Below are 25921 nucleotides of genomic sequence, written 5' to 3'. Positions count from 1 at the left end.
TGCCTAGGAGCTGCTGTGTCCCAGCTGTGACCAGAGATGGCAGAGAGGAGGGGCCGCCTCGTGGGCACACTCAGTTTGCAGTACACTCTCCAGATCCTCTTCCCAGTAAGCACTGGGCCCTTCGCCTTGGCTGGCTGGCTGTCACTGTGCCTACTCCAGGGGCAGGAGCAGCTGCGGCACTGGACTGGGGACGAGGAAGGAGCAGCCACAAGTGGCGGAAGTGCCCTGCTGGACACCAGCCCTGCCCTGGGCCTGAGCCCACAGTCTTTATTTCCTGACTGGTTTGTCTGTGAACTTGCTCACGTGGACCGCTGTATCCTGCTGCCACCCCTCCCTCTCCTGGTCTCACACTGCCACTGCATGGCCTCCTGTCACTGTGAATCGTGGCCAGTCTCAGTTTGTAGTTTCTCATTAAATTGGCCCTTTCACTCCCCAGCCCTGGGCCTCTGCTCTCTTGCCTGGCTTCCTTCTTTTGCGAGGGAAAGAGGGTGGGGCTGCAGGTAGTCTAACTGCAGAGGGTTGAGTCCTCAGGTTCTTATTGCTTATGCCACATCAACTACCCAGGGACAACACTGACCTTTCAGTCCCTAACTAAACCACACCAGAGTCCAGTGTGGATGAGCCCGGAGATTCCAGCTGTGAGAAGTTGGCTTCACTGTGCTATCAGATCACCTACTATATTGATACTGTGTCACCCATCTCCACACCATGCATCCACCCATGGGGTCTGCAAGCTGGAGACCCCTCCAGCTAGAGCTCAGGGCCACCCCACCGTGCAGGGAGGTACCCTCACTCCCTTAAGCAAGACAGAGCCATTGGGACTGAGGCTTCTGGTCTGAAGGCTACCGGGCATGGTCAGGCAGCCTAGGTCCCCAGGTTCTGGCTGGCTCAGCCTCTGCCCCTCACCTGACTTGTGAAGGCAGGTGGGCTCAGTCAGTTGTTGAAAAGTGTCCCCACCATTTAACCTTGTTTTTGAGTAAAACTTCCACAGATCCTCAATATGTAAAACAGGTAATAAATTCCTATTAAAATAAATATTTAAATCCACATTTCTATTTTAGACAATGAATTGTTACATAATACAAGCATATGCTTTTTTATCCTTATTTGTGGGAAAAAATTTCAAAAAGTGGAAAACTCCAAAGCACTCCAAGAATTAGAGAACCACAGGACCAGCTGGACTTCAAGGGTCTTCGTGAGATGGCCATGATGACTGCCCCAGACAGGAGGGCTGCTGAGTGACCAGTAGTACTGGGGACACATGTAGGGCTGCCTGGGGGGCCAGCAAGGATGACAGGAGGACGTCGCACCAGAAGGAGGAGGCGGCTGTCAGAGTCCACTTTATTGAGAAGGTAGCATTTACACAGGTCATGGCCAAAGACCCTACTCAGGGTTTTCTGCTTGAGAAGCATTGAGGACTGGCTGCCCAGGACGGAGTTCCCAGGACCTCTGAGGCAGGGTGTGAGTCTGGCTTCTGCCCCTTCTCACCCCTGGCCCTCTGCCCCCAGGAGAGGTCCTGCAGAGGAGCAACAGCATCTGGGGAGGCCCCCCTCCCTCCCACAGGGCTAGGGGAGCCTGGACTTGCTGGCTGCTCCGCTCCCAGCAGGGAAAAGTTCCCACCTAAATGCCGACACAACAAGGAAGAATGGAGGGAATGAGCCTGGGGTCAGATGTATGGGGGCCCCGGCAGCCAAGCTGGTTCCAGAGGCCCAGGCCAGCCCGCTGAGCTGCGCAGGCTGCCCTGCTGCCCGCCATGGCCTGGGGACTGCAGCGGGGGTGGGCCTGCATCCAGCTCAGCATCTGGCCTACAGACGGGATGCTGACAGGCAAAGGCTTTAGCATCTGGCTTTTATTGGTGGTTTTCTCAAGGCCAGCATTTAAAAAAAAAAAAAAAAAGGTCACCTGAGGTGGTAGTTTGGTCGTGGGTGGAGGTGGGGGCGGGCCAGGGGTCAGGAGGAGGGCGCCAGCGTAGTGTGGTGGGTCCTTCACATGTAGTACCAGGCCAAGAGGCCGGCAGCCAGGGCCACGCTGGTGGCCAGAATGAACTGGAGGGTGGGCCTGCTCAGCACAGCCAGGGCTGTTCGGAAGGGGCAGCTGCTGCCCTCCAGGATACCTGCATGGCAGCACCAACAGAGGACATGGCATCAGTGGGGGACGCAGGAACACGGACATGCCTGCCCTAGCGGGGGAGCTCAGACACGAGACCTACCTTTGTCTTGTTTAGCAGCGTAGTAAGGGCATTTCCGCACATCTCCCTTCCCATCGTGCATGGGAAGCCCATCCTCCAGGGTGTCTTTGGCCAGCAAGGAGCCAGCCTGGTCCAGTTCATTGAATATCTGCAGGTGCAGAGGATCAACAGCCATCACTGTACTGTGTACACTCTGCTTTCAGAGAAGACTGTCTCCCCCACACACAGGGAGCTGGAGCAGGTGAGGCTTGCTCAGGAGCACACAGCAGCAGCCCCAGTCAGCAGCCGGGCGGCCACGCTGACCTGGCAGCCCTCCCAAGCATGAGCACTGCGAGGTGTGGCCGCACCTGTGCTGCCCCGACTGACACACAGCCCACAGCTGAAACTACCAGGGGACAGACAGGAGGAGAAAGCAAAAGCACTGCCCATGTAAGCACCAGTACTTCCCTATTTCTAATGGGTGTTTTTAGCAAGAAATGATAGAAAAAGAGGAACATGGGAGAATGAGGCCCTGGCAGGGCTGACTCATCCTGAGTGGCCCTCAGAGGCCTACAGACATCAGGCTAGGGGGCTGCCAAGCCTACGGTCAGGTTGGCACTTCACTGCCTCCTGTGGCCACGCTCCTGGTGCTGAGGGCTGGACCTGGGCTCTCTCCCCAGGCTTGGGCCCATCTAACGGCCTCTAGTAAACTGAGTCATTCTTCTCACTCTCCCTGAACTGTTCAAGTAGGACTCTTCATAGCAACCCTTGCTAACAAGGGGGAAATCCATTCCTCAAGACCAGAATTCTGTGGTGAGAGAGAGCTCCATTCTCCCCAGCCCCTCTGTGCTGGGGCCGCGCCTTCCGAAAACATGCACACAGGCTCTCTATCAAACAAGGCGGCGCCATCGCTGGGTTCGTGCCCTCTGGCCTATGTGGTCCCTCACCCTTCTCTCGGGCAGGCTGCAGTTCACCTGTCTAGTGCACTGATGCCCCTTCAGGCAGCTCAGGGGGCCCCACAGTCAGAGGCCCCTTCCCACCCAGCCCCTGGTAGTACCTGCATGTTGTACTCGAAGGCCCTGTTGGCCTCCTCCACGATTCTCTCTTTGGTCCTCATGTCCAGGTCCAGGGCGTTCATCCTGGCCCGGTACAACTGCTTGAACTGCTGCGCATTGTCCACGTTCTCAAACAGGTAGAACTGGGTCCCCTCCCCTGTGCTGGGGAGCTTCAGGGCCCGCTGGGCCACCTTCTTCAGCACCTGGCCCCCCGACAGGTCCCCCATGTAGCGGGTGTAGGCGTGGGCCACCAGCAGCTCTGGCTCATTCTGCCCCACATAGTGGATCTGCTCCACATACTTTCGGGTGGCCTCGGAGCACTGCACTTGCTCCTCCCAGTCCCCACCGTAGAAATACTCCATGTCCTTGGTCAGTGCCGCCTTCCGGTGCAGCTCCATGGGGAAGTACAAGGGGGCGAAGGCTGGGTGGTCCTTGTTGCGGTCCATTTCCTCCTCAAGTGCCGAGTACGTGAAGTACAGCGCAGTAGTGGCCAGCTGCCGAGGGCGATGGGGACACCATGGGCAAGGGCAGGGCCTGGGCCTCAGCCAGCAACTCCTGAGCCCACCACCCACACATCTGAACAGCTGCAGACAAAGGCTTGTGTGGCACCCCCCTCCGTTCCCCTAAGGCCCACTTTTAGGAAGTGAATTACTTCACACGTGCAGGAAGCTTTTGTTTCTTAAAGGAATGGCATGGTGAATTCTTCGGAACGTGGCTCACTTCCTTTACATCACTTAAGACATAAAAACACAGCCTGACGTTGAGAAAGCATGGAGCGTAGAGAAAGGCCCAGCTTTTCCCTCAGAGCAGCTCCAGGGGGGCCTTCCTCATGGCACTAACACCCCCAGCCCAACCCAGTCCAGGACCGAGGGCACAAACCTTAAACAGCTCTTTCCTGATGTTGCCTTTCAAGAAGTCCTTGACAAACTGGGTGTTTTCTGCCCGGTCATGTGCTTCCTTGGTCCCTTCCTTCAGGAGCTCAGAGAGGTCCGCCATCCTAGGGAAAGAGTGTGTGTGTGTGAATTAGCCTTTCCCAGCTCCAGGGGGACCACTTGCTGAGCTAGAGGCAAAGGCTGCTCAGAAACATGACTCCAGCCTCTTAACCAAGGAGCACAGGGCAGGCAGACAGGAGTCTGCTCTAAGGACTTGCGTGACACTCTGGATGACTGTGACCTACTCCTCAAGAATGTCATGTCTCTCTGAACCACTCAAATGAGTCATGTTTTGCTTCTGCGGCCACTAGTGCCCAAAGAAACACACACCTCTAATCCTACCATAATTTGCTGGCTTCAGGGAACAGCCAGCCTTCGGGAGCTTGTCTCCCGGAATCCACGCCACGGAGGAGGACCGACTGTATACCTCCTGGGGCGGCCCTGCTGCCATTCTCCTACCTTGAACACACAACCTCTTCAGGATTATGTGTGGCTGGGCCCAGGTGTAGGAGGGTAAGAATGAGATCAAGGCTGGGGACGGTGGAGCCAGGACCTAGCTCTGTGCTGCTTAACAAAGTGACGCAGGATGGAGTGGTGCTGACATACTCCAATACCAGACAAGGCAGAGAACACACTGTGCAGGGGCACCTGTGTGTCCACACCATCATCCACTTGAGCAAGAAAAACTTGGCTTCTCAAGGCCCAGCCTGGAGACTGGCTCATATCACCCAGTGCTGAGAATAGTTTATTATTAGCAATTATTACAAGATACAAAAACAGAGCTTTGCCAATGACAGGGCTATAAGGAGAGGCTAAGAATGATGAAGAACATGCCCGGGTAACATGAGGCTTCAAGTGAACTGTCCCTCCACAGTAAGAAAAACCCTGAAGTTAGAGTTGCTCTCACATTTGAAGGGGTAGAAGACACTGCCTCTGACGACCCTTTTTCACCCAACGACAAAATGCTTAGGGTTTTAAGAAGAAAGAAGGACCAGAAATACCATCAGATGCTACCCTCAGCACTCCCAGCAGTACCTGTCCTGCCTCCTCGCATGAGATGATGGTGAGAAGGAATGGGGAAGAGTGTAGAGCGGCCCAGGCCGCCGTCCACTGTCTCTGCAGCCTCTGCGGTGCCAGCCTGGCACCCTGGCGGCCACAGCAGCACAAACTCTGACCACACTTGGTACCCCCAGCATATGAAGCCAAGTGTGCTGGGCGTGGCAGGCCCTGGGCCCACCTGACTCAATACGGCCAGCCCCCATGGCTCACCTGGTGTGGTTTTCTTTTCCTGAGGCCCCAGAGCTCTTTTTCTCCGACTCATCCAGCCCCTCTGAGGTCTCCAGTTCTGCTGACATCGTTGCCAAGTGTGGTTCTTGCTGCTCTCACTCCTCCGGTCCTGTAGAGACACGAAGAGCTGGTGATGCAGTACCCATGACAGTCACTTCCCCCAAACACCTGCTAGATCTGCTCTCCTCCAAGCCAGTGTAACTGAGGAGTCACCCACATGCCTCAGGAGTGTTTTCCTTAAAAATGAAGGTCTGCCATTACTGGTACCATATCTGCATATGGAAAAAATTTGAATATGGACGGTGGATTAGGTAATAGCACTGTACTGACGCTGAACTTGCTGTTTTTTATAACTGCATTGGGATTATTTAAGAGAATATCCTTGTTTTAGGAAATACGTACTGAGGTATTCAAAAGTAAAGGGACATACTACCTGCAACTTATTGTCACATGGTGCAGAGAGAGTCTGTGTACATGCACATATGTGGGGCGGGCGGGGGTGGCAAGAGGACATGAAAGCAAAGCAAATGAGACAAAATGCTGAAGGTGAAATATGGGTTTTAAAAGGTACACAAGTTCAACGTACTATTCTTAGAATTTTACTGTATGCTTGAAATTATATCAAAATAAAAAGTTACCTAAAACATAAGAAACAAAGAAAAAGAATCATTAAAAAAAATGCAGTAGTGCAGGGGCTCTCAGTTCAGCAGCAAGCGCCCCTGAGGCCAGCCCGTCCTACCTGTCAAAGGCAGATGGCCTTGCGCAGAGGGCAGCAGAGCTGGGCATGAATTGGGGGGTTAAGCCAGGCCATTCAGAGCAGCCCTGCTTTAAAGCAGAGCAGTTCGAAAGGTACCTGACAACCTGCATCAGCTACACTGAGTCACCAAGCCAGCAGACTGTCCCCACCCCACTCGACTCTGCTAGGCCGAAGGGAATAACACAAGTTAGCCAATCAGTGCCCGCTGCCGGCTGCCAGGGCTGAGCCTTCGTCAGCCAGGGAGATGTGGTCCCTGAACACGACAAGCTCACCCTCCACCCTAACAGTGCAAAGGGGCAGCCCATCTGGGGAACTTCTCAGGTGAACAGCAGCACAGCTGCACCAGCAACTAACAAAGTAACACAAAGCCAGAGCTACCAAGACGGGGGCCAAATCAACCCAAAGAAAGAGACTAACTTTCTACCTCAACCAGCATCTATCTACTGGGCATTAGTGAGCTCCACCTGGAAACAGGTGTCAACAGGGACAAAGAAGTATAAGAAATGGTCCTTGAAAGGTACAAGAAGACAATAAAAAACAATCTCTATCTCACCCCACAGATATAACCACTGTTAATCTGTTGCTATACATCCCTTCTGAGTCTTCTCTAGGCATGTAGTTACATCTTTGTTATCTTTTGGAATGATATAAAGCATGGTTTACTCAGCAGGATCTTTCTGAACCTTTTCTCACCTTTAGATTTAGCACTTATACAATGGGATTAATGATAGGAAGGATTAAGTGAGAACACAGAAGGCTTTTAGCACACTGCCTGCCATGAGGTAAGCACTTAGTAAATATTAGATATGATGGCTTGTACTTGCATTTTGATTGAGGCTTACTGAGGTTGTCCAAGAACACTTAGAAAACAGCAGAAAGGGAAATAAGTCAGACAAAGCATAGTATCACTCATATGTGGAATCTTAAAACACAAAAACAAAACAAGTTCAACTCACAGAAACAGAGAGTAGGATGGGGGCTGCCAGGGACTGGCAGTTGAGGGCAAAGGGACAACGGCCGGTAAAAGGGTTCAAATTTTCAGTTATAATATGAAAAAGGTCTGAGAATCTAATGAACAGTATGCTGACTATAGGTGATAATACTGTACTGCATAACTGAAATTTGCTAATAGATCCTAAGGGTTCTCAGTAAGAAAAAGGTAAATATACGAGGTAATAGGTGTGTTAACTTGACCACGGAAATCCTTTCACAATATATGCATGTATCAAATCACTTTAAATATATTACAATTTTATTTGTCAATTATACCTCAGTAAAGCTGGGGGGAAAAAAGAGAGAAAGAAAAGAAATAGCATAACATGGAAATGGGAACTTCTCTTGACTCCAGATCAGATATATTCTCCTCTATAATAATGCTGGTGAACGGTATGGTGCAGACCCTCAACAACAGACAAGAATTGAGGTAAGGGAGAGGAAGTGCCTCCAGATCAAGGAACAATATGAAAAAAGCTAGAAATGGGACAGTCCACAGAGATGGCGAAAGGCTACCTAGCTATGCGTCCTCTTTCTGAGGGGTCGAGGTAGACATTTTGCCAGCTCAGAATAAGCCCCACATTGGCCTTCCATCAGCTTGTCCATACTGATCTGATTTTACAGGCTTTTAAGAAGTAACATCTGAGCTCCACACCCTTAGGGACCCTGAGAGCCACGATTTGTCCCCAGCCACTCAGCACTCAGCCTGCAGAGAGGAAACGGTGCTGGGATGGGAGTTCTGGGCTTCCCACAGGAGGGAAGCCTGCAGTAAAAGGCCTCAGAGCCTCTAGAAAGGTATATGACTATGCTGAGGGACATGTCCCAGGCACCGGAGGACTGCAGCCCCCATGCTGCTTCAGGCAAAACTAAAAGTACATAAAGACAAAAACAGATGTCATTCAGTTGCCTAGGTTACCAAGAGCAATAATAGGTAAACTCCATGCAGCATAATGATCACACAGTGATTGTGTGCATGACTAAATGTGATCATTAACTGTTTCACTTGACAATAACTGCATGCTCTGGGAGAATGTAGTCATTTAAGCAACAAGGCTTCTGATTCTCTTAAAAATACAGACAAGGGAAGAGAAAGCCAGCTTCCACAGGTGTCTACCTTGGCACCTTTTTCTCAGCAATATTTAATTTGTATCAGGCTCCCTTTGGGTACACTCCCCCTCCACCCTCTTCAACTGGGTTCTGCCTGATGGCCCCCAATTCCCTCCTCCTAGGCCTGACTCTGGCCCCAGGGGCAGGGCCACAGCTATATGCTTCACTCCAGGGCCCAGAAAATAATAGGCTCTCGATAAACACTTATTGAACAACAAATCCAGAGGAAAGAAGGTGGGCCGGCAATGGTGTAATGCATTCTGCCAACAGTATCCACCTGTGGACAGCAAAGAGCAATCTGCTGTCCACTACTTCAACAGGTTCTAAACTCAAAACACGGTTAAGGATTTTGCTTTGAAGGAAAAACAGATACCAGCTTATTCCACCCCAGCAGTAAGAATACTGAGTGCTTAACACGTGCTAAAAGCTCCATCTGCCAGGAAAGGAGAACACTCTCGGGAAGGCTCCGTTAGTACATTCAACCCACACAGGATGGGTATGAGGAAGAGGGGCCCATATCCATCCCTAAAGCCTGATCACTGCTCCTCAAGGGAGTGGCCGTACAGTGTGGCATTCAGGAGCCACCTTGCACATCAGAAACAGAATTCACTTCAGTCTCTGAAAAGCTACATGGCCAAACGAGGTCAGGGTGACCTCTACACCCAAATCCTATTTTCTTTGCAAGAACCATTGGAATCCCTAGAAAATCAGAAGCCAAATAATAAATGTAAAACCTTTTTAGACTTCAACCTCTTGTTATCAACAAGAAGCTGCCTCATCCCCCCAACAAAAACAAAAACAAGAAGATCCCAAAATATTCCACTCTGGGAATATCCCACACTTGAATAAGTATTAAAAGTAATCTGTACAAAATGAGAAGTAGCCGTACTGTGACATCTGAAACAAGGCACACAGCCTAACAGTACAGGGAAGGGCTGCTCAAACAACAGGAAACAATGGAATCCTGGCATCGCTGCGACAAGTTGATGGGCTGCACCCACACATGGAAAAGTCTAAACTTATTTCTTCAAAAAAGGACCCTAAACACTAACTCCGACTGTGTATAACTGAGCATACTGATGATGACAGGAAGGGAATCTGGAAAGCTCTAAACACTTATTTGTTGGACTTTTTAGGCAATTGGCTCCTTCTTGAAAGGGGGGGAGGGAAAGCCTGGGGAGAGGGGAGAGAGGAGAGAGGAACAGAAGGAGAGGAATTGGACCAAGCAAACCAGCTAAGACCCTGTGCTCTACCATCTAAACAACAGGAAGTTCCCTGGGTCCTTTGCTGTTACTAATCCCAGAAAGATCAATCTGCCCTCTCTCTCTTCTACTTCCAGAAACTGTGGCCTTCAGTTTATAAAATGTACTTCCACAACTTGATAATTCTATACTCTGAGCTGTTCACCTGATCACTACCGGTTTTTACTCCCACACCTGATCTGAGAGAAGTAGCAACAACAACCCTGTCACCAATATTCCCTCCTGCGGACCTGCCCAGCAGACCCAGAATACTTATTTCAAAGTCTCCACCCTGGTAAATGACAGATTCAAGGAACTAAGGCTTTTGAAAGAACAGACATGTTCAAAGGTGTTAAGTCTTCCTCCTCAGAGACCCACGTCAGCAAATCTCAGGTCAGTTAGCCTCGTGCACTGCCGCAGGACGGAAACATAATCTAAGGCTGTATCATCACTCATTCCCCACCTGGCGATCCCAAAAGGCACAATGGAGACTTCATCTATAACAACTCTTTTTTTCATTCTCCTTCTTTTTCTTTGCCCTGGAAAACCACAAACTGAGGGAAGGGGTGGCGGGGGGGTGGGGGTGGGGTGGGGGGTTGCTGAGCTTGGTCAGCACTAGAAGGGAAGGAAAGGCAGAACGACCAGCTCCCTGAAGTTAGAACAATTCTCCCACCTGACTGGAATTGACAGTGACCAGCAACCGGCTACCGCAGCTCAAGGGACGCCCACCTGGAGCTAGTGCTACCACCCATACAGAGAGGAAACAGCCAGAGGGAAGGTAACTGGCAGCTCAGACTCCTGCTCAGGATCCACTGCTGCTCCCTCCCTGCTGGGCATCAGGAGTCCCTGCCTGCTTCCTAAAAGGCTGTTAGAGGCTCAGAGTTGACTCCTGTCTGGAACTGGCGTCACATTAATAAAAGGTGACTATTCTTCATCTTCCCCCAACTGCCACCATCCCGTTTCCCCCGTTAAACCAGAAGCATCCCACAAGACAGATCAAGACTCCCTCAGACTCTTATTTTCCCAGAATCCACAATCCATGTTCCACATCACGTACAGCTCTGCACCCTGGGGAGTCTCCAACCTGAGTTGTAATTGTTGCAGATGCACAAATGGAATGACTACTGAGAAAGCTAGCTAAATAGGAAGGGGGGGAGGGGTGACAATAAAATATTGGTTAAATTCTAAAATACCAAGTCAAATAATAAAATTTTTAGTTGGGTGCTAGGTCTCTGAATTAAATGGTATGAAATTTAGTTTTTATCTTTCTTCAGATCTGATTCATTCCTCTTCCCTTCCTTCCCTCCGCCTCCACCCCTCTCTTGTGGTCTAGATTTTCTAACTAACGAGTTGTTTATAATTCCCATGCCTCTGAGCTGGCCAAGGCCATCCTCAACCCACAGGCCTCAGCTGGGTTGGCTCTTGCGTTTACTAGCTAGTACTGTGTTTTCTCTGCTGCTCCTCCGGAGTCCACTGCTCCCCTCCCAGGGCTCCAGCAGCCCAGGGTCTCCCCATAGTCCCTGCCTCTGGCTGCTCTCCCCGCAACAGAGCTGGGCACTGGGCCCCTGGCCCCTCTGACTGCTCCATGCAGGCCCAGTCCCTCATCCACTCCCCCTTGCCTAGCGAGGCTGCTCCTCACCTGCAGGCCTGTGAGGCAGGCAGTCCATCGGGCTCTGGCTCCTTCTCTTAGCCAGTACTGTGGGTAATGAGGCTTCTTCTGTCTCAAGGCCTGCCTCTGGTCACTGGTGCCGCTTTCTTCCCTGCAGCCCATGGATATGTGTGTGCTTTCCACTCTTCCTGCTGAAACTTTCAGTTGTATACTTCTTTGTCTAGGATCCCCACCCTACTTACATTGTGACATTCAGGAGGGTCACAGTTCAAGATGCATCACCTCTCACAGAAACCATGTACAATATGTGCCCCATAAATGTTTTTGGATAATAAACACAGAATACAAGAGTCCAAGATACTCCTTTACTGGACTATAGGATTGTTCCTTCTCTATAGCCCCTAAAGGCGTTTCGCCTTTAAGTGAGAATATCTGTTTCTGTTTAACACCATACTCAGGCCAAGTCAATTCTTAATGGTGCCACACACTCCTAGCAGGCAGGCCTCAGCAGATAAAAACAAACAGGTTGTTTACCCAAAAGTTCTTTTCTGAGTATCTGTCTACATAAAAAGAGTAAACTAACATCTTACTTATAACCCTATATATGATCTGGGGAACAAACCATGGAAGGAACAAGAGCAGGAGGGAGGAAGCCGGGGACAGGAAGGTGCATCCCTTCAGAGCCTCCCAATCCCTCCCTGTGAAGTGTAATGACTAGCTGCCCAGCTTTCAATACGATACGAGACTACTACTAGGATCAAAGATGATAATGACCATGAAATCACTTTATAACAAACAAGTTACACAAATGTTACAAAAGGAATTGAGAATGAACTCAGAACTATTTATTACTTGATCTACCCTAGGAGACACTCCTGCTGAGCTTTTTTCAGACCTTGTTAGGACACCAGAAAACTCTCAACATGGGGAAGAAGCCCTATTCCTGGACAGAGTGTGGAGATAAACCTATTCTCCTTAGCACTGCTTAAAATCCAGTGCTTATAGGAGTAAACCCTGCACCAAGGTCCAGTTTTGGCTTCCAGCGATTTGCAGAGGAGGTGCAACACATCTTCTGTATTAACCAGCCCCTTGACTGCCCCTGCCCTGCTCCCAGACCTCAGGGAGACTGGAATGTTGGGGGAGGGAGCTCAGTGGACCTGCCAATTTATAGGAGCCACTTCCAGGCTCCCGTTTACTGTTGATTATTGGTATAGACCCAGCTCACCTTCAGGAACAGAAAGGCAGCTGGGCCCTGCACAAAAGGCATGGTCTTAGAACTAGAAGGATTTGGGCTTGAGACCTGGAGTTCCAATGCTGCGTAGCTTCACAGCCATAGGTAAGTCATAACCTTTTGAAGGCTGAGTTTCCTCATCCATAAAACTGGGTAACAAAACTCTCTTTGCTCTGTATTCTCAAGTGTGCTGTGAGGACTAATTGAGCTAATGTGTGTACAAGTGCTTCGTGAAATATAACACTGCTCAAGTGCAGATGATCTCTTGAGAAAGTTGTTGGCAAAGTTGGGTGATTATGAAACACTGAGGAGGTATGTGAAATTCGGTAATTCTGAGTCGGTCATACCTAAGGACTTCTGACAGTCCTCATTCCCTGGCAATGCCAGGAAGTGGGAACTCCTGTTCTTCTGAGGTGAGACCTGTAACCACTTTAGCCAGAAAATCCACACTGCAGATGCTGCTCAATGCTGGCTGAGACAGATGTCGGAGTAGTGCACAGAGTTGAGTCAGCTCTGACCCTACAAGGCAGTTGATAAGATCCCCCCAACCCCAAACCACGAGGAAACCACATCATCCACGTCACTAGCTTCTGAGTTTGCAGAATAAGCAGCCTGAGGTCTCTGAAGTGTGGTGCTGCCAATCCTCAGCAAATCTTATACACGAGCTTCACCCGTTTCATTTTGATCACTGGGTGAATTCAATCCCACAGTTCACTGAACACATAACTACCTCTTGATAAAGAGCAAGTTCAGACAAGGAATCCTGGAAAAGTGAGGAGTCCAGGGACACAAAGCTCTTGTGTCAGATTTACCCAACACACACCTGCACATTTGGGCAACAAGAAACCAGAAAGCAACGAAGGGAGCTAGCCTCTTAGTAACCTCAAAAACAGACAAGACTCAGGAAGTCCAAGACTTCTCTGGCGGGCTTTTTTCACTAGGGAGGGTGTGTGCTCATCTCTAGCATGTTCAAATGCAACTGAGCAAGCATTCCAAGCTGCCACCAGGACAAAACCTGAAACAATGAAAAGGCAGAGAAGGGGCCAAAAGTCTACTATTGCTGGCGCCAAAGACGAGCCCTGGTAAAGAGCACTTCCTAGTAAGAATGAAATAAATATAAGACCCACCCTGTTCCCTGAGTGCCACCAGGTCTCAGGACTGAGAAGACAAAGACTCTTTAGTTCCAGGAGAAGCACCTGGGGGGTGGGCATAGAAGTCCTGACTGAATTCTAAAATGGTCAGGCCAGGATTTTCTAAGAACAAAGCCTAGGCACCAGACATCCGCAGAGCTGGTTGTAACACAGTGAATGCTGAAAAGACCATGTGTCACCCCTAAGTCTCAGCAAGCAAAAACATTCCAACTTTAGAACAATCTTGAAAGCATGTGTCCTGTGGACTAAGTGGTCAGTCACATTTCTGTTCACTCAGGTGCAACAAGTGTCACCTCTCATAAATGACGACTCCAAATAGCATTAGGGTGGAGGGAGAGAGTGGGTGATTAGGATGTTTCTGCTGAATTTCCATTCTGGAAAATCTAGAAGTGCTGTGGGCTCCTGGGTGCTTTCCTCTCTACAAACAGGCTCGATGGAACCTAAGTCGTATCCCTGCCAGGGCTTTTGGCCCCTCAAGTTCACACAGGAGAAGGTGGTGCAGAGAAGCACCAGACTCGCGTCTAACAGATGTGGACACATCTTGCTAAGTCACTTTTGAGCAGAGTCCCATAACTACAAAGGAACTAAGATCAAGAGAATTAAGTAATATGGCCAAGGTGACTCAGAGAGTTAACAGTCGAGTTAGGACCAAACCTGAGTCCTTCTGAATGCAAGGTCATTCCTGCTGTGTCCCCAGTTAATCCCCAGTGGTACATGAACGTGAGATTAGCATGGTGTCACGACAGACTACTAGCAAATGGAAACTCAGGTTATACCACATGCATTTATGCTCTCAGTAGAAGGGTTTTCTAAACCACTGAGTGCCATTTGGTTTTTTAGTATGAAAAGTGAGCTTAATCCTATGATTTCTGAGAAGTAAATGCTCAGGCTCCCATTTGAAGATTCAAGATTCAGAAGCTGCTGCTGCCTGCCCCCACAACACTCACCTTGGCTTGCTCAGGTTACATGGCAACCTGAGAAGACTGTTCCCTGCTGAGCCCTGCTTTTGTTGACTAGCAGGGCATGCCAAGGCTGGAGACGGTTGGTCCCAAAGGGGAGAATGGACCTCCCCCTCCCCAGCTCGGTATCTGGAGGGAAGCAGCCAGACCTGCCAGGTCTTGGTGTACAATGAAGCCAGAGGCTCTGGGGCATCCCTACACCAAGGGGTAGTCACAATAGGGTCTGCACATTTCTATAGCACCTATTACCATAGTAATTACAGAGAAATAGAACATCTGGTTTCAAGAATCTGAAAGCATGTCCTCCATGTACGGAGGGTTTAAAATCTGTTCAGTCCTGTCTTTCTATCGACTGAAAATATACTCTGCCTTGGAAAGAGTAGTGTGACAGACAGGAAGTATATCAACATAAACTTCTTACAAGATTAGCAATTCCATTGGCTAAGGCATTGGTCAATCTAACAAGATGGCTCCTGTATCTCACTGTGGACCTTAAGGCCTTTCCAGAGGCCTGCAGAGTTAAGAATTATTCCCAGGCTTTCTCACAACTGCTTAGAGTCTGGCAGCAGGGGGAGGGGTAGGGGTAGGTGGAAATGGGGCAAGGAAACAAGACCCCACTAAGAACAGGTAATTCCAAGAGGCTGGCCCCGTCCTCACAGGCTTGTGTCTATGGTGCAGGGGACCAGCAGCAGCAGCCACTGGACTTTCTTAGAGTAAGAGGCTCGGCTTTCCCAGCATTACCAGCAGGCCCTGCCTCCACTGAAGGAGTGGTCAAGGGCACAGAGCTGACAGCCTGCTGCCACCCTACTCTCTGGTACCCTACTCTCTAGTTCCCTGTATTAATGAATGAGGCAACAGCTCCCAGGAATGGGGGTTCTCAACTGTTTCCTCCTTCAGTATGTCTGGTCTGATGTGTACATGAATGACAATGTCCCTTAGGAGTAGCCAGGAGCTTAGCGGGTAGAGAAGATATATTGGATGTGAAATTATCAGTAGTCAGTTGAAACAGCAGCTCTCTCTTCACCTCTAAAAAGCCTCTCAGAATGAAAGCTGACTTGCAGGGATAATCTTTAAGTCAATAAAACTTATTTTTTAAAGACAAAACATTCATACATTTCACTGTTAGGAACAAACTACTTGCAACACTCCTCAAAACCACACTTAAAAGGCAGAAAAATCAAGGCAGCACAGTGACTACTTAACAAATTGCCCTTAAACTCTCTTTCTAGATGCTCTAGCTCTTCAATGAAGCCTTCTAGGATCCAAGCTAAGAGATAACACATCACTTTGCCTGGTCTATTCATGAAATTTCCACAGACATGCACTTTACTTTCCTCACCAGTATGAAATTCCCAGAACACAGCCTCCCCATGCAATAGTCACTGGCAGTAACTTAGTGTCTGTATAAATCTGACTATTATTCAGATACAAATGTAAGTATCTGTATGTCAGTATACATTCTAAGACATGGAAGAGAGGAGGGTATAGCTCAAGCGGTAGAGTGCATGCTTAGCATGCACAAAGTCCTGGGTTCAATTCCCAGTGCCTCCATTTAAAAAATTAATAAGCAAGTAAAAAAACCTAATTACCTACCCCCTGCAAAAAAAAATAAAATAAAAAACATGGGAGACTGAATCTCTCCATCTCAAAGTTTCTGGGAGATGGGCTCAACAAGTCTAACAGCAGCCACAGGCAAGGAAGTCCTACTGGCACAGCACAATGTTAACGTGCTGACAGGACACCAAAGAAGTTGGGGCAATGACGGAACTGTGTGATGATCTCTAGAGCCAACCCATGGTAGACTCCCAACAAACCCTACTTGAACTAATAAGCCCAGTCAAGAGAGAATCCACACACAGGCTGAGAGGCAGCGCAGGGATGTGGTTAAGGCACAGGCTCTAGTTGGTCACGACAGAGGATAAACCCTGGTCCTGCTGCACACAAGCTGGGTGGCCTTGGACCAGCTATTTAGCTTCTCGGAGTCTCAGTTTCTTCATCTGTAAGGATAGTAATAACTACTCCACAAGGTAGGTACCAAAAAAATTTTTTTTTATTTACAGAGATACACATTCCATAGACAGAACGCAGTCCCCCTCAGAAGGGAGAGTAGCCCCAGGAGATACACATTCTACAGTAAAGTGAAAGTAGATTTATTCAGGGAGATACACACTCCATAGACAGAGTGCAGGCCATCTCAGAAGGCAAGAGAGTCCAAGTATAAAAATTAAATGAGATAAATTTCTTATAAAATTGTGCCATGTTGTATGATGCTGATTAATGAACTTAAAAAAAAAGTCAGTTAAAGTTTAAAGTTAACAAATGTTCCTATATACTTTTAGTCAAGAAATGGAAATACCCCTGTCTCTATGAAAGGCCCTACAGTAGCATCCAATCTATCCTGGGTTAAATGCTCACTATGAAGACACTCTGTTTTCATTTTAACACCAGATACCAAGAAAGGAACAGAAAAACCTTGGAATTTCTAAAAAAATAAATTTTGCAAAGGACCTAAAGGGAGACAATCACCAGAGTTCAAACTCTTTCAGGGAGGCTCTGAACATGAAGGCCCCTCCATGCTACAGAGGGTCAAGATGGGGGACAGGATGCGTTATTGCTTTGTTTCTTTAGAGCAGCTCATTGCTGTAAATAAAGGTCGAAGTAAGTGAAAAATTTACTTGATAACTCTGATTTGCATTTACATCCCATGATAATCAATCCCCAACCCAGTGACTCAGATGGGGGCCATTTTACACCCCAAGGGACATCAGGCCATACCTGGAGATATTTTTGGTTGTCACAAGTGGGATGTGGGGTGTGGGCTGTGCTACTGGAATCAAACAGACAGAGGCAGGGATACTGCTCAATATCCCACAATGCACAGAAAGTACAAGTATGCGTGCACACACACACCCACCACCACCAATCCAGCCCCAAATGTAAACAAAACCGAGGTTGAGAAACCCTGCTTGAACCTCAGAAGCAGTGGTTCACACAAGGATGAGTCTAAGACTCTTCTCATCCCTTCATCTGTTTACAGGGAGACAAGATGAGGTTTGTTTTGGCACTATGCGTCACACCATCCATCATACCTTCATCAAATACCCTTTACAGAGATTTCTGGAGAAAATGAATTTCCACCAGAAAACAGAAGAGGGTGCCAGTAGGCAGGATAACTTGGCACCATCCACAGATGTCAATGAAAAGGGTCACAGTACCTTCCTGGGAATAGGACTGATTTGTACTTCGATTCCTAGGATGCAAAATCTTTAAAGCAGGCTCAGTAAAACAAAGTCAGGCAGAGGCGAAGCCCTGACAGAAATGAGTTTACTGATTTATTTGTTGAATGGAACACAAAACTGGGAGAAAATCTCATTATTGCTTATCAGTCTGGTGTCCAACTGACAAGCAGGCTAAGAATGAGGAGAACTAAGTTCTACTACCAGGTCTGCACTAACTGTATTACAAGACTTCCCCGGAACTGCAACACCTTCATGTGTAAAATAAAAGGCACTTCTCAGTGAGCTGCAGGGAGGATGGTACTTAACTGGAGGCAGAGCAGGAAAGACTGGGCTTCCATCTACCCATTTCAGACAGAGCAACTCCCCTATTCCTTCCCATACGTTCTTCGAAAATAGAGTTGTGCTGCTTCTAAAAATAAGGTCTAGAAAACAATGAACTGGACGATCTTGGAGTCCTGGTATTACATTAAGAGCTACTTAGACAAGTCTTTCATTATTATAGCGCTTGTATCCTGTTACAGTATTTCTTGGTATACGTGTCTTTATTCCAGATTGCGGTTCATTTATCTTTGCCTCCTACTGCCCAACACAGAGTACCTACCTAATCAAGGTTTGCTGAGTGAATGAATGATTTCCAGAACTTAAGGTTGTCTCAAAATCAAGGTATTATCAAAGAGCAGGTGACAAAGAGAAAATTTAAAAGAGAATCCCAGAAATAAGAAAAATGGCTGGCTAATAAGTAAGCATTTTTGAGTAGCATTTTTACTGCAGAAATTTCTATTGGTGGGGGAGGCAGGAGTGACATGGGCCTCATGGGGAGACCAAGCACATGATGCTTTTTGCTCAAATAGCTCCCTGTTTCATATCTGATGGGGAAAGGCTGCACTGCATTGCCTTTACTGGCTTCCTTACATTCCACAGATACAGCTATTGAGAACACACCTTTTAGATTTTGTTTTAAAGACTTTGAAAGCCTGATTAAGAGCAGAATACTGTTTTACTCTTTAAAAAAAAATAGGCAAAATTTTAACAGTCCAGGTAACAAACCCTTGCCAGCACTCCTCCACCCCAGGCACCCACAAACCACCGACTCCTCCTGCTGTCTGCCTCTGTGAAAACCCTATATTCACTGAGCTGGCTTTAGAGAAGGGATTTTTGTAGCAGTATTCTCTTCACGTTTGTTACTCTAGGGAAGACATCAACCTTCTTTTAACAAGCCCACACCCTGTCTTTAAACATATTTTGGAGGAAATACACTAAGGCATTAGGTTATCATTATTGCAAGGGGAAAAAGCAAAATGCTACAGTAATCGCACTTTACCAAAAGAGAAAATATAAAAACAAACAGCAGTTTGCTACTAAATAACTTCCTGTTTCAGAGGCAGCCCCTACAACTACAAGAATTAAAGCTATGTGAAGTGAGTGCCTGTAATTCCCAAGAGGTCTCCAGAACTAGTCAAACATCACTATCACCATCTATCATCATCATCAAAAATAAATTCAAATGGCCCAGAACACCTATTGCTGACTAAGGACCTGATTAGGCAATAATGAATAACTAGGAAAAAAGAAGGCAGACAAAACGGGGAGGGCAACTGTCCAAGAAAGGCAGAGAATCAAGTGCCCCAGGGCACTGAAAGGTATGCTCAACATTCTCCCAAACTAAACCCCTACACAGAAGGTCAACACGTGAAGCAAGTACAGTGGAGCATCCACAGTTAAAGCATCCACAGTGGGAGTGGAGGGAGGGGAGAGGGACACAGCGCTCTTAGAAACTCTGAGCTCAGCCTGGTTTGCTGGCAGAGGTCTAGGGGAGCTAGGGTGCTCACTTTGAAACAGTTTCCATTCCTGCTGTGCGTGCTAAGTGACGGCAGCTCTGGAACAGTCTTTCAGGCCTGTATGTTCAAAACAGCAGGGGGAGGCTGATCCCAGATCAGCCACTGTTCCCAGGCCTGAGCAGGGCTCCCCCTACTCTTTCATACCTTGTTTTGCACAGTCCCAGCAGTTTCTGAAAAATGTCCTGACCTTCCAAAAAGCATGTGATGTTTATGTCAATTTACACCATCCCCAACAATCCTACTTGGCTCTAAGTCTGTATCATGGGCAGGTGTATACTATAATCAGCTACATTTGACTGTAAGGTCTCTCTGAGAGCAGATCTGGAGCCTCACTCACACTAATCAGTATGGGCACTTTAGGGGCCCCACCCCCTGGGAACCAGATTAGACCACTGTCTATATGGGAACACGCTGTCCTTTGCAGGAGCATTCTGTTTCATGACAGCTAATGTTCAACAGAAGGTTGTTTGTTTACAAAGGAATCCTAGGGTTTCTGTCTCTAATCTTCCATCCAAATACCGCTGCATCTGAAGATACAAATTCAGACATGCACTTCTGAAGATGGGTGGCAAGGATATTTGTCAGAATAATCATTAGCCTTTTGGGGTTGCAAATCCTTCTGAGAATCAAATGAAGGCTTCGAACTCTCTCTCCAGGACAATCACATATTTAAAAAAAAATGTTGCTCATGCCATTCCAGAGCAACCACAGGCCCCTAAAGTTCACCTGTGGACCCAGAATTCAGGTTAAGAATCCCTATTCTAGAAGAGTCATTTTATGACAGACATTCTTTTTGTGGGTAACGTTTTCGGTAAGAACCCTGAAGGCTCATTAAAGAGGGGTTTCCCCTCCTCCCTTCTTTTCTCTTCCTACTGTCTTTCGCCTAACCCAGTGAGGTTCAGTTCAAGTTACTATCTTTTCCATTTCTCAGCTCTTCATTTCCCTGACCTCCTAGAATACTGATGTCAAGCGACAATCATAAACCTTACAAAGTGAATTTACTGTTATGCACCTCCCTAAGGTGGCTGCCAACTCCTGGTGACCAAGGACTGCTGGGCTTGCTGCTGTTTTTGCACACCTGCTCAGTGCCAGTACTCTGCACACCACACAGGCAGTACACGCTTGCCAAACAGGCAGATAGCACTGTTTCTTTGTCCTTCTACCTGCAGGCACTTGCACTTGACTGTGTTGACTTCTTTAAAATCTGGGCATATGCCCTGGAAAAGCCACATGTAAAGGCAAGAAAGCATAACCTACAGCAGCCAGTCGCACCACTTTGTTCCTTTTGGGTCCACCATTATGACTTTCAGCAAACACAAAAAGTGCTACAAAGCAAGACAAACATGACACTGAGCATACTTAGAAATTCTGCTGAGGTTGACAAAAACCCAAGTGTGTGGTAGAGGAAAGGAATGTTTTAAAAGTTATTTTCTAATTAGTGGGATACCTGCTACTACTAAGCAAAGAGAGGCCTGACTCTTCCCTTGTCTTCCTATAGAAAACCAAGGGAGTAAAGGTTTAATGTCCCCTCACTACACCTGCTTTTCTCATCTGCCTTCAAACACTATTACCTAGACCCCTCTCCCAAGCCACCGTCAGTTCTGCTCATCAATTCTTCCCCTTCATCTGCCTGCCCTTCTCTAAATTGCCCTGGAAGGAGTTCCAGGTGACAACAGTTACTCTGCAGTAGCTGGTAGCAGTCTTGCCAGAGAGAACAGCAGATCCAGTATCTAAGGAAGGGATGACTACACTTGGGCATGTGACATGCCATGTTATCATCAACAAATATTTACAACGCTCATGGGCTCCATGAATTACAAAGAGGCCTAAGATCTTGTTCTGGACTTCAAGTAGCTTGAGAGAGAGATGGAGAAGTAGAAAGATAAATAACATATCAGGTGTACTATATTATAAATACTAATTGTGCAGTACAGACAACAGGCTAAAGACAGAGCCTTGTGTTCCAGATTTTCCAGGACAGTTTACTCAAATATCCTGTCTCACCAACTCGTTCAGTACACCTGTACGCTCAGACTATGGGTCCCAGTGTTTGGCATAATAAATATGATCACCACAGTGACTGATGAGGCAGGCAAGCCAGCTAGATTAGCTAAAAGCTTGATGGCAGATTGTTTTAATCTTGCTAGCACCTTCCCACAGCCCTCAGGTAATTGTGGGATTGAATATAATACTTGACAGGGAAACCTGAGTCTTCCAAGACAGAGGGTTCATCAGGAGAAAGGCAGGAAGCTGGGAGTATTCAGAAAAAGTCAGGCTGGCGGGATGCTGTTTCTTTATGCCATTCTCCCTCAAAGCCCTTTTAAAGTTACTGAGAACTATGACAATAATTAGGCCCATGATACTCCTGGGAAGGAAACAAATCTATTCATGTGACAAAAATTAATTTTTTCCTCTAAGTAGAGAGAAGAGAATATCCACTTGCTGGGCCTCCGACAGAAAGGCTGACAGCAGTCACTGCGTACAACAATCCCTCTTTCTGTCCTCCCTGCTGTCTCCCTCGTGTATCCTGTCACTTACTTCTCTGCGTTCTTGCCAGTCTACTCCCTCTTCTTCCCAGCCTGTATTTTAGACAAGTCGCCCCAAACAGGAATCACATGGGAAACTTTAAACACAGGTTCCCAGGCCAAATCCCAAGCCCAGTGAAATAGAAAGGTTTGGAAACCCCATCCTAGATCAAAAAGTAGCATTCAAGGCGCCAAAGACTTGAAAGATCATCAAGTATTCACCTCATTTTTCAGATACAGAAACTGCAGCTCAAAGGGTGTAAAATGTTTTTCTCATGGCCAAAAATATACCACTACAGCTTTTATTTTTTTAGAGAAAAACAGTTTATCTTTCACTCCAATATAAATTAAATGTAAATTAGATGCAAAACATTGTCTAGTGTTGTATAGTTGTTTGTGAGTGAAAATAATGGTTACAAATTGATTAATTAGCTCAATTTTGTACTTAACAATTCAATCATTTTGAAGTACAAAGCAGTGTATCTGCAGACTTTCACAGAGATACTTAAGCATTCATTTGAAAAAGAACCCTCCTCAACATCACATCATTGAACAGCAAGAAGACGTGTATCCTGATGCAATTTCTATTCCATAAGCAGACTAAATAGCCTTTGGATTACTATTAAAATATCTGCTTAGAAGAAATACATCACTTTGAGAAATACATGTTTGCTAAAAGCCTTCTAAAATTACATCAAAGCAACATTAAAACCTGCTCACTGAGAAGAGCCTCATGAATTTAACCGCTGTTTCAAAATACCTAGTTAAGGGTTCAGGAATATTACCTTGTAAGGTCTGAATATAGATGTGGCTGATATGACGACCCAGAAGGAGTTCCTGGCTCCATTTCAGTCAGCCATGATGGCAATTTAGATGCAGTCCTCTGATGAACTGATTGTAAATTTAGTTCCTTCACAATAGCTATGCACCTCTAAATTATCTATAGTAAACTCCAAAAATCATTGTTATTCTTAAATGGAAAGACACTGGTCATATCAAAAGGATTTATGAATAAATGTAACTGCATATTCTGTAGATATATGTAATGTTGCTAGACCAGACCATCAGTTATGTATTTCACTACTGTATGTTCAGTTTATTATAAGTTTAAAAAGAATTTAAAGTCAGCTGTCTTCATTACCTGGCTTTAAAACGTGTAATACAATGGGAGACATCTTACAGTAAATAAATGAAGTCAATATGGAGAAGTAAACCATAGAGAGAATAATACTACAGAGCACCTGAGTGGTCACCAGAGTGAAATATTTTCCATATAAAAAAAATAAAAGAGGGAGGGTATAGCTCAAATGGTAGAGCGCATGCTTAGTATGCATGAGGTCCTGGGTTCAATCCCCAGTACCTCCTCTAAAAATAAATAAATAAACCTAATTACCCCCACCCCAAAAAAAACTTAAAAAAAAAATACAAAAACAGAACTTAAAAATAGAAGACCCCAGTATAAGCAGTTATATTACCTCTTTCAATTAAAGACTCGCTCCCCACCCCCATTTCTCTCTCATTGCTGGCAAGAATGAATCAGTAATGGCACTCTTCAGCAGGGCAAAAATATCCTGAGAGATTATTCACATTACAATGAAAGACAGAGCTTTCATCCTATGTCTCTACACAAATAAACCTATCAGATACAATGAATTAAGTTAAAAAGCAAATAACCTTCACTGTGTTCAACACAAAAGGAGATGTGACCCAGATCTCTTAATTCTCCCATTAACTACTATCAGAAAAAAGAGATTGTATTAATCATCTGTTAACTTCTTAGTTAACTACAGCCAATGATATACAAGGAAGTAATATACTGTTCAAATTTTTCATCTTTCTCTCCAAGGAGTTACAAGCTAAATTCTAAATTTTACACTGAAACATACAATTCCAATTTTCAAAAACAGCTTCCTCCTGGAGGAATGATATTTCAGTTTTTGGTACAAATCTGATAGAGTTTAACTGTCCTATGATGAGAGTCAGCTTTTAAAAAGAAACAAAAATCAAGGTAGCCCAAAGCCCTTAGCTGTCTGTCTAGTTTTGCTTTTCGACAGACTCAGTGAGGGGTGAGCCAAAGGCAATTAATGTTTTCTGTAACTCATCTTCTCCTTGGCATTGTCGTTTCTAGAGTAGCTCATACTGCTGACTCTGGTGACTCACACCATCTCACCTTATTGATGTAAAGGAAAAAAAGATATCAAGTCAGACAATGGAGAATCACAGGTTTTTTCCTCTTAACATCTCCAGTCAGGTGAGGTCACTCGATGCGTCTGTTTCCAAGGTCCCTCGAATTCCCATACCCTCACCAGTGTTTTGGCTTAAGTACTGTTATTTCAAAACTTTTTTCCAATTTCACCAAGTAAACTTGTAAATGCCCAATTGAACAGTGAGCTCCTCGTAAGCCTGTGATGTTGTCCCGTGATGTTTCTTGAAAAAAAAATAATGAATAAAGCACAGATTTACTCATTTATATTCCTTATGCCCCTCCTTGCAAAAGAAAAACTAAAAATGTTAATACAGCAGGTAAAATTTTAATCAAAACACTCTGGTTAATGCCGTAACAGAAATTCAAATACATACAACCACTGAGTTCCTGTTTCCTTCTACTTGGGAGGACAGTTTAGGGGAAGGGGGAAGACAGGTTAAATAACAATCCATTTCTAATCTCTACAGCTCTGTTCAGGAAAGCTCATGGGATCTGGGGGCAGACGACCAGGGACAGGACCATCTGTGCCATCTTCTTGGTTGTGAGATGCAGTCCAAGTCTCTTAACCAGAATCTCACCATTAACCCCATTTTACAAGTGGGAAAACTATCAACTCACAGGGTATTGTTATGGGCTGGGAGTGAGAGGGCTTCCTGAACTATAGGACATTATACCATGTTTACCTTTTTTTCAATCACATTCCGCCTTGTGTGGTTCACAGAGCCATGAATACAACATAAGAAGGATGAACAGCCACAGGCCACATAAGTAATTTAAATAGCATGACACATACAGGTTTTGTGCAAAGGCGGTGCAAGGCGGTCCTGCAGCTTTTATGGGGCAATTAACACACCTAGGGCACTGCGCTTATGAGGTGACACGTAAACTCCCTGCCAGACTAACCGGCTGTCCCTGACATTGGTCCCTCGCAATGTGGCGGCCGCGGGTCACTGGGGAAGTCACGACAGCGACTTAAAGGGCCCTTCGGATTGAGGTGAGTCAGGAGGAGGAAGGGCAGAGCCCGGCCCACGCCAGCCTCCCGGACACGGATCTCCGACGCCGGGCCAGGTCCGGGTCCTCTCTGGCCCACGGTGGACGGACGCGCCGGCTGGGCGGTCAGAGGTTGCAAGCCCCGCCAGGAACGCCAAGTCCGCTAGCGGCGACCCGGGGGTCACCTCCCCGGGGCACTCGTGACGCCGGGAGGGGGTGGGCCCGAAGGGGACCAACGCGAACGGGCGGCTCAGGCCGCCCCCTGGCCTCTGAAACACCGTCTGGGAAGCGGGGTCCCCCCGCCCCGCCCGCCCGGCTCCCCGCCACCCCGCGCCCGGGCCCGCCGGGGTCCCTCAGGCTGGCGCCGGGGCGTAGCGGCCCGCGGCCAGACAAGCCCAGCTCCAGAGGACCCGGGCCGGTCAGGGTCGCCAAGGAGCCGTGAGGGAGGCCCGGCAGGGCGCGGGCACTCACCGGCCGCAGGGACGCTCCACCTCCCGTCAGCGCCGCGTCCGCGAGTCTGTCAGCGACTCCCTCAGCCGCCGCGGCACGCCGCAGTTGAGCAGGCGGCCCGACGTGCGCACGCAGCGGGGGCGGGGCCTGCGGAGGACACGCCCCTGCGGCGGGCGCGAGGCAG

General features: G+C 47.3%; 1 protein-coding gene and 1 non-coding gene across 4 annotated transcripts; one reads left to right on the top strand and one right to left on the bottom strand.

The window, feature by feature from the left end:
* Positions 1-1324: 1324 nt before the first annotated feature.
* Positions 1325-25870, bottom strand: HMOX2 (heme oxygenase 2). 3 transcript variants are annotated; one of them, XM_064478407.1, is made up of 7 exons: positions 25759-25822; positions 24262-24518; positions 5424-5550; positions 4102-4219; positions 3225-3716; positions 2210-2336; positions 1325-2113 (listed from the first exon to the last, which is right to left on the bottom strand). In XM_064478407.1, exons 3-7 carry the CDS (start codon positions 5507-5509, stop codon positions 1986-1988), a joined length of 951 nt encoding a protein of 316 aa, XP_064334477.1. In that variant the 5' UTR covers positions 5510-5550; positions 24262-24518; positions 25759-25822; the 3' UTR covers positions 1325-1985. The 3 variants fall into 3 exon arrangements, with proteins under 3 accessions (XP_064334477.1, XP_031303264.1, XP_064334478.1); XM_031447404.2 differs by lacking the exon at positions 24262-24518 and having other exon boundaries at positions 25759-25870; XM_064478408.1 differs by lacking the exons at positions 24262-24518; positions 25759-25822 and adding an exon at positions 22877-23026.
* Positions 23383-23456, top strand: TRNAT-AGU (transfer RNA threonine (anticodon AGU)). Its single transcript has one exon. It is a non-coding gene; the product is annotated as a tRNA-Thr (tRNA).
* Positions 25871-25921: the final 51 nt, after the last annotated feature.

Source organism: Camelus dromedarius, chromosome 24 (genome assembly GCF_036321535.1).
Source record: "Camelus dromedarius isolate mCamDro1 chromosome 24, mCamDro1.pat, whole genome shotgun sequence".
In the NCBI taxonomy this organism is placed as follows: Eukaryota; Metazoa; Chordata; class Mammalia; order Artiodactyla; family Camelidae; genus Camelus; species Camelus dromedarius.
Note: the sequence above shows the minus strand (reverse complement) of the source record. Positions and strands in the feature narration are given on the sequence as shown.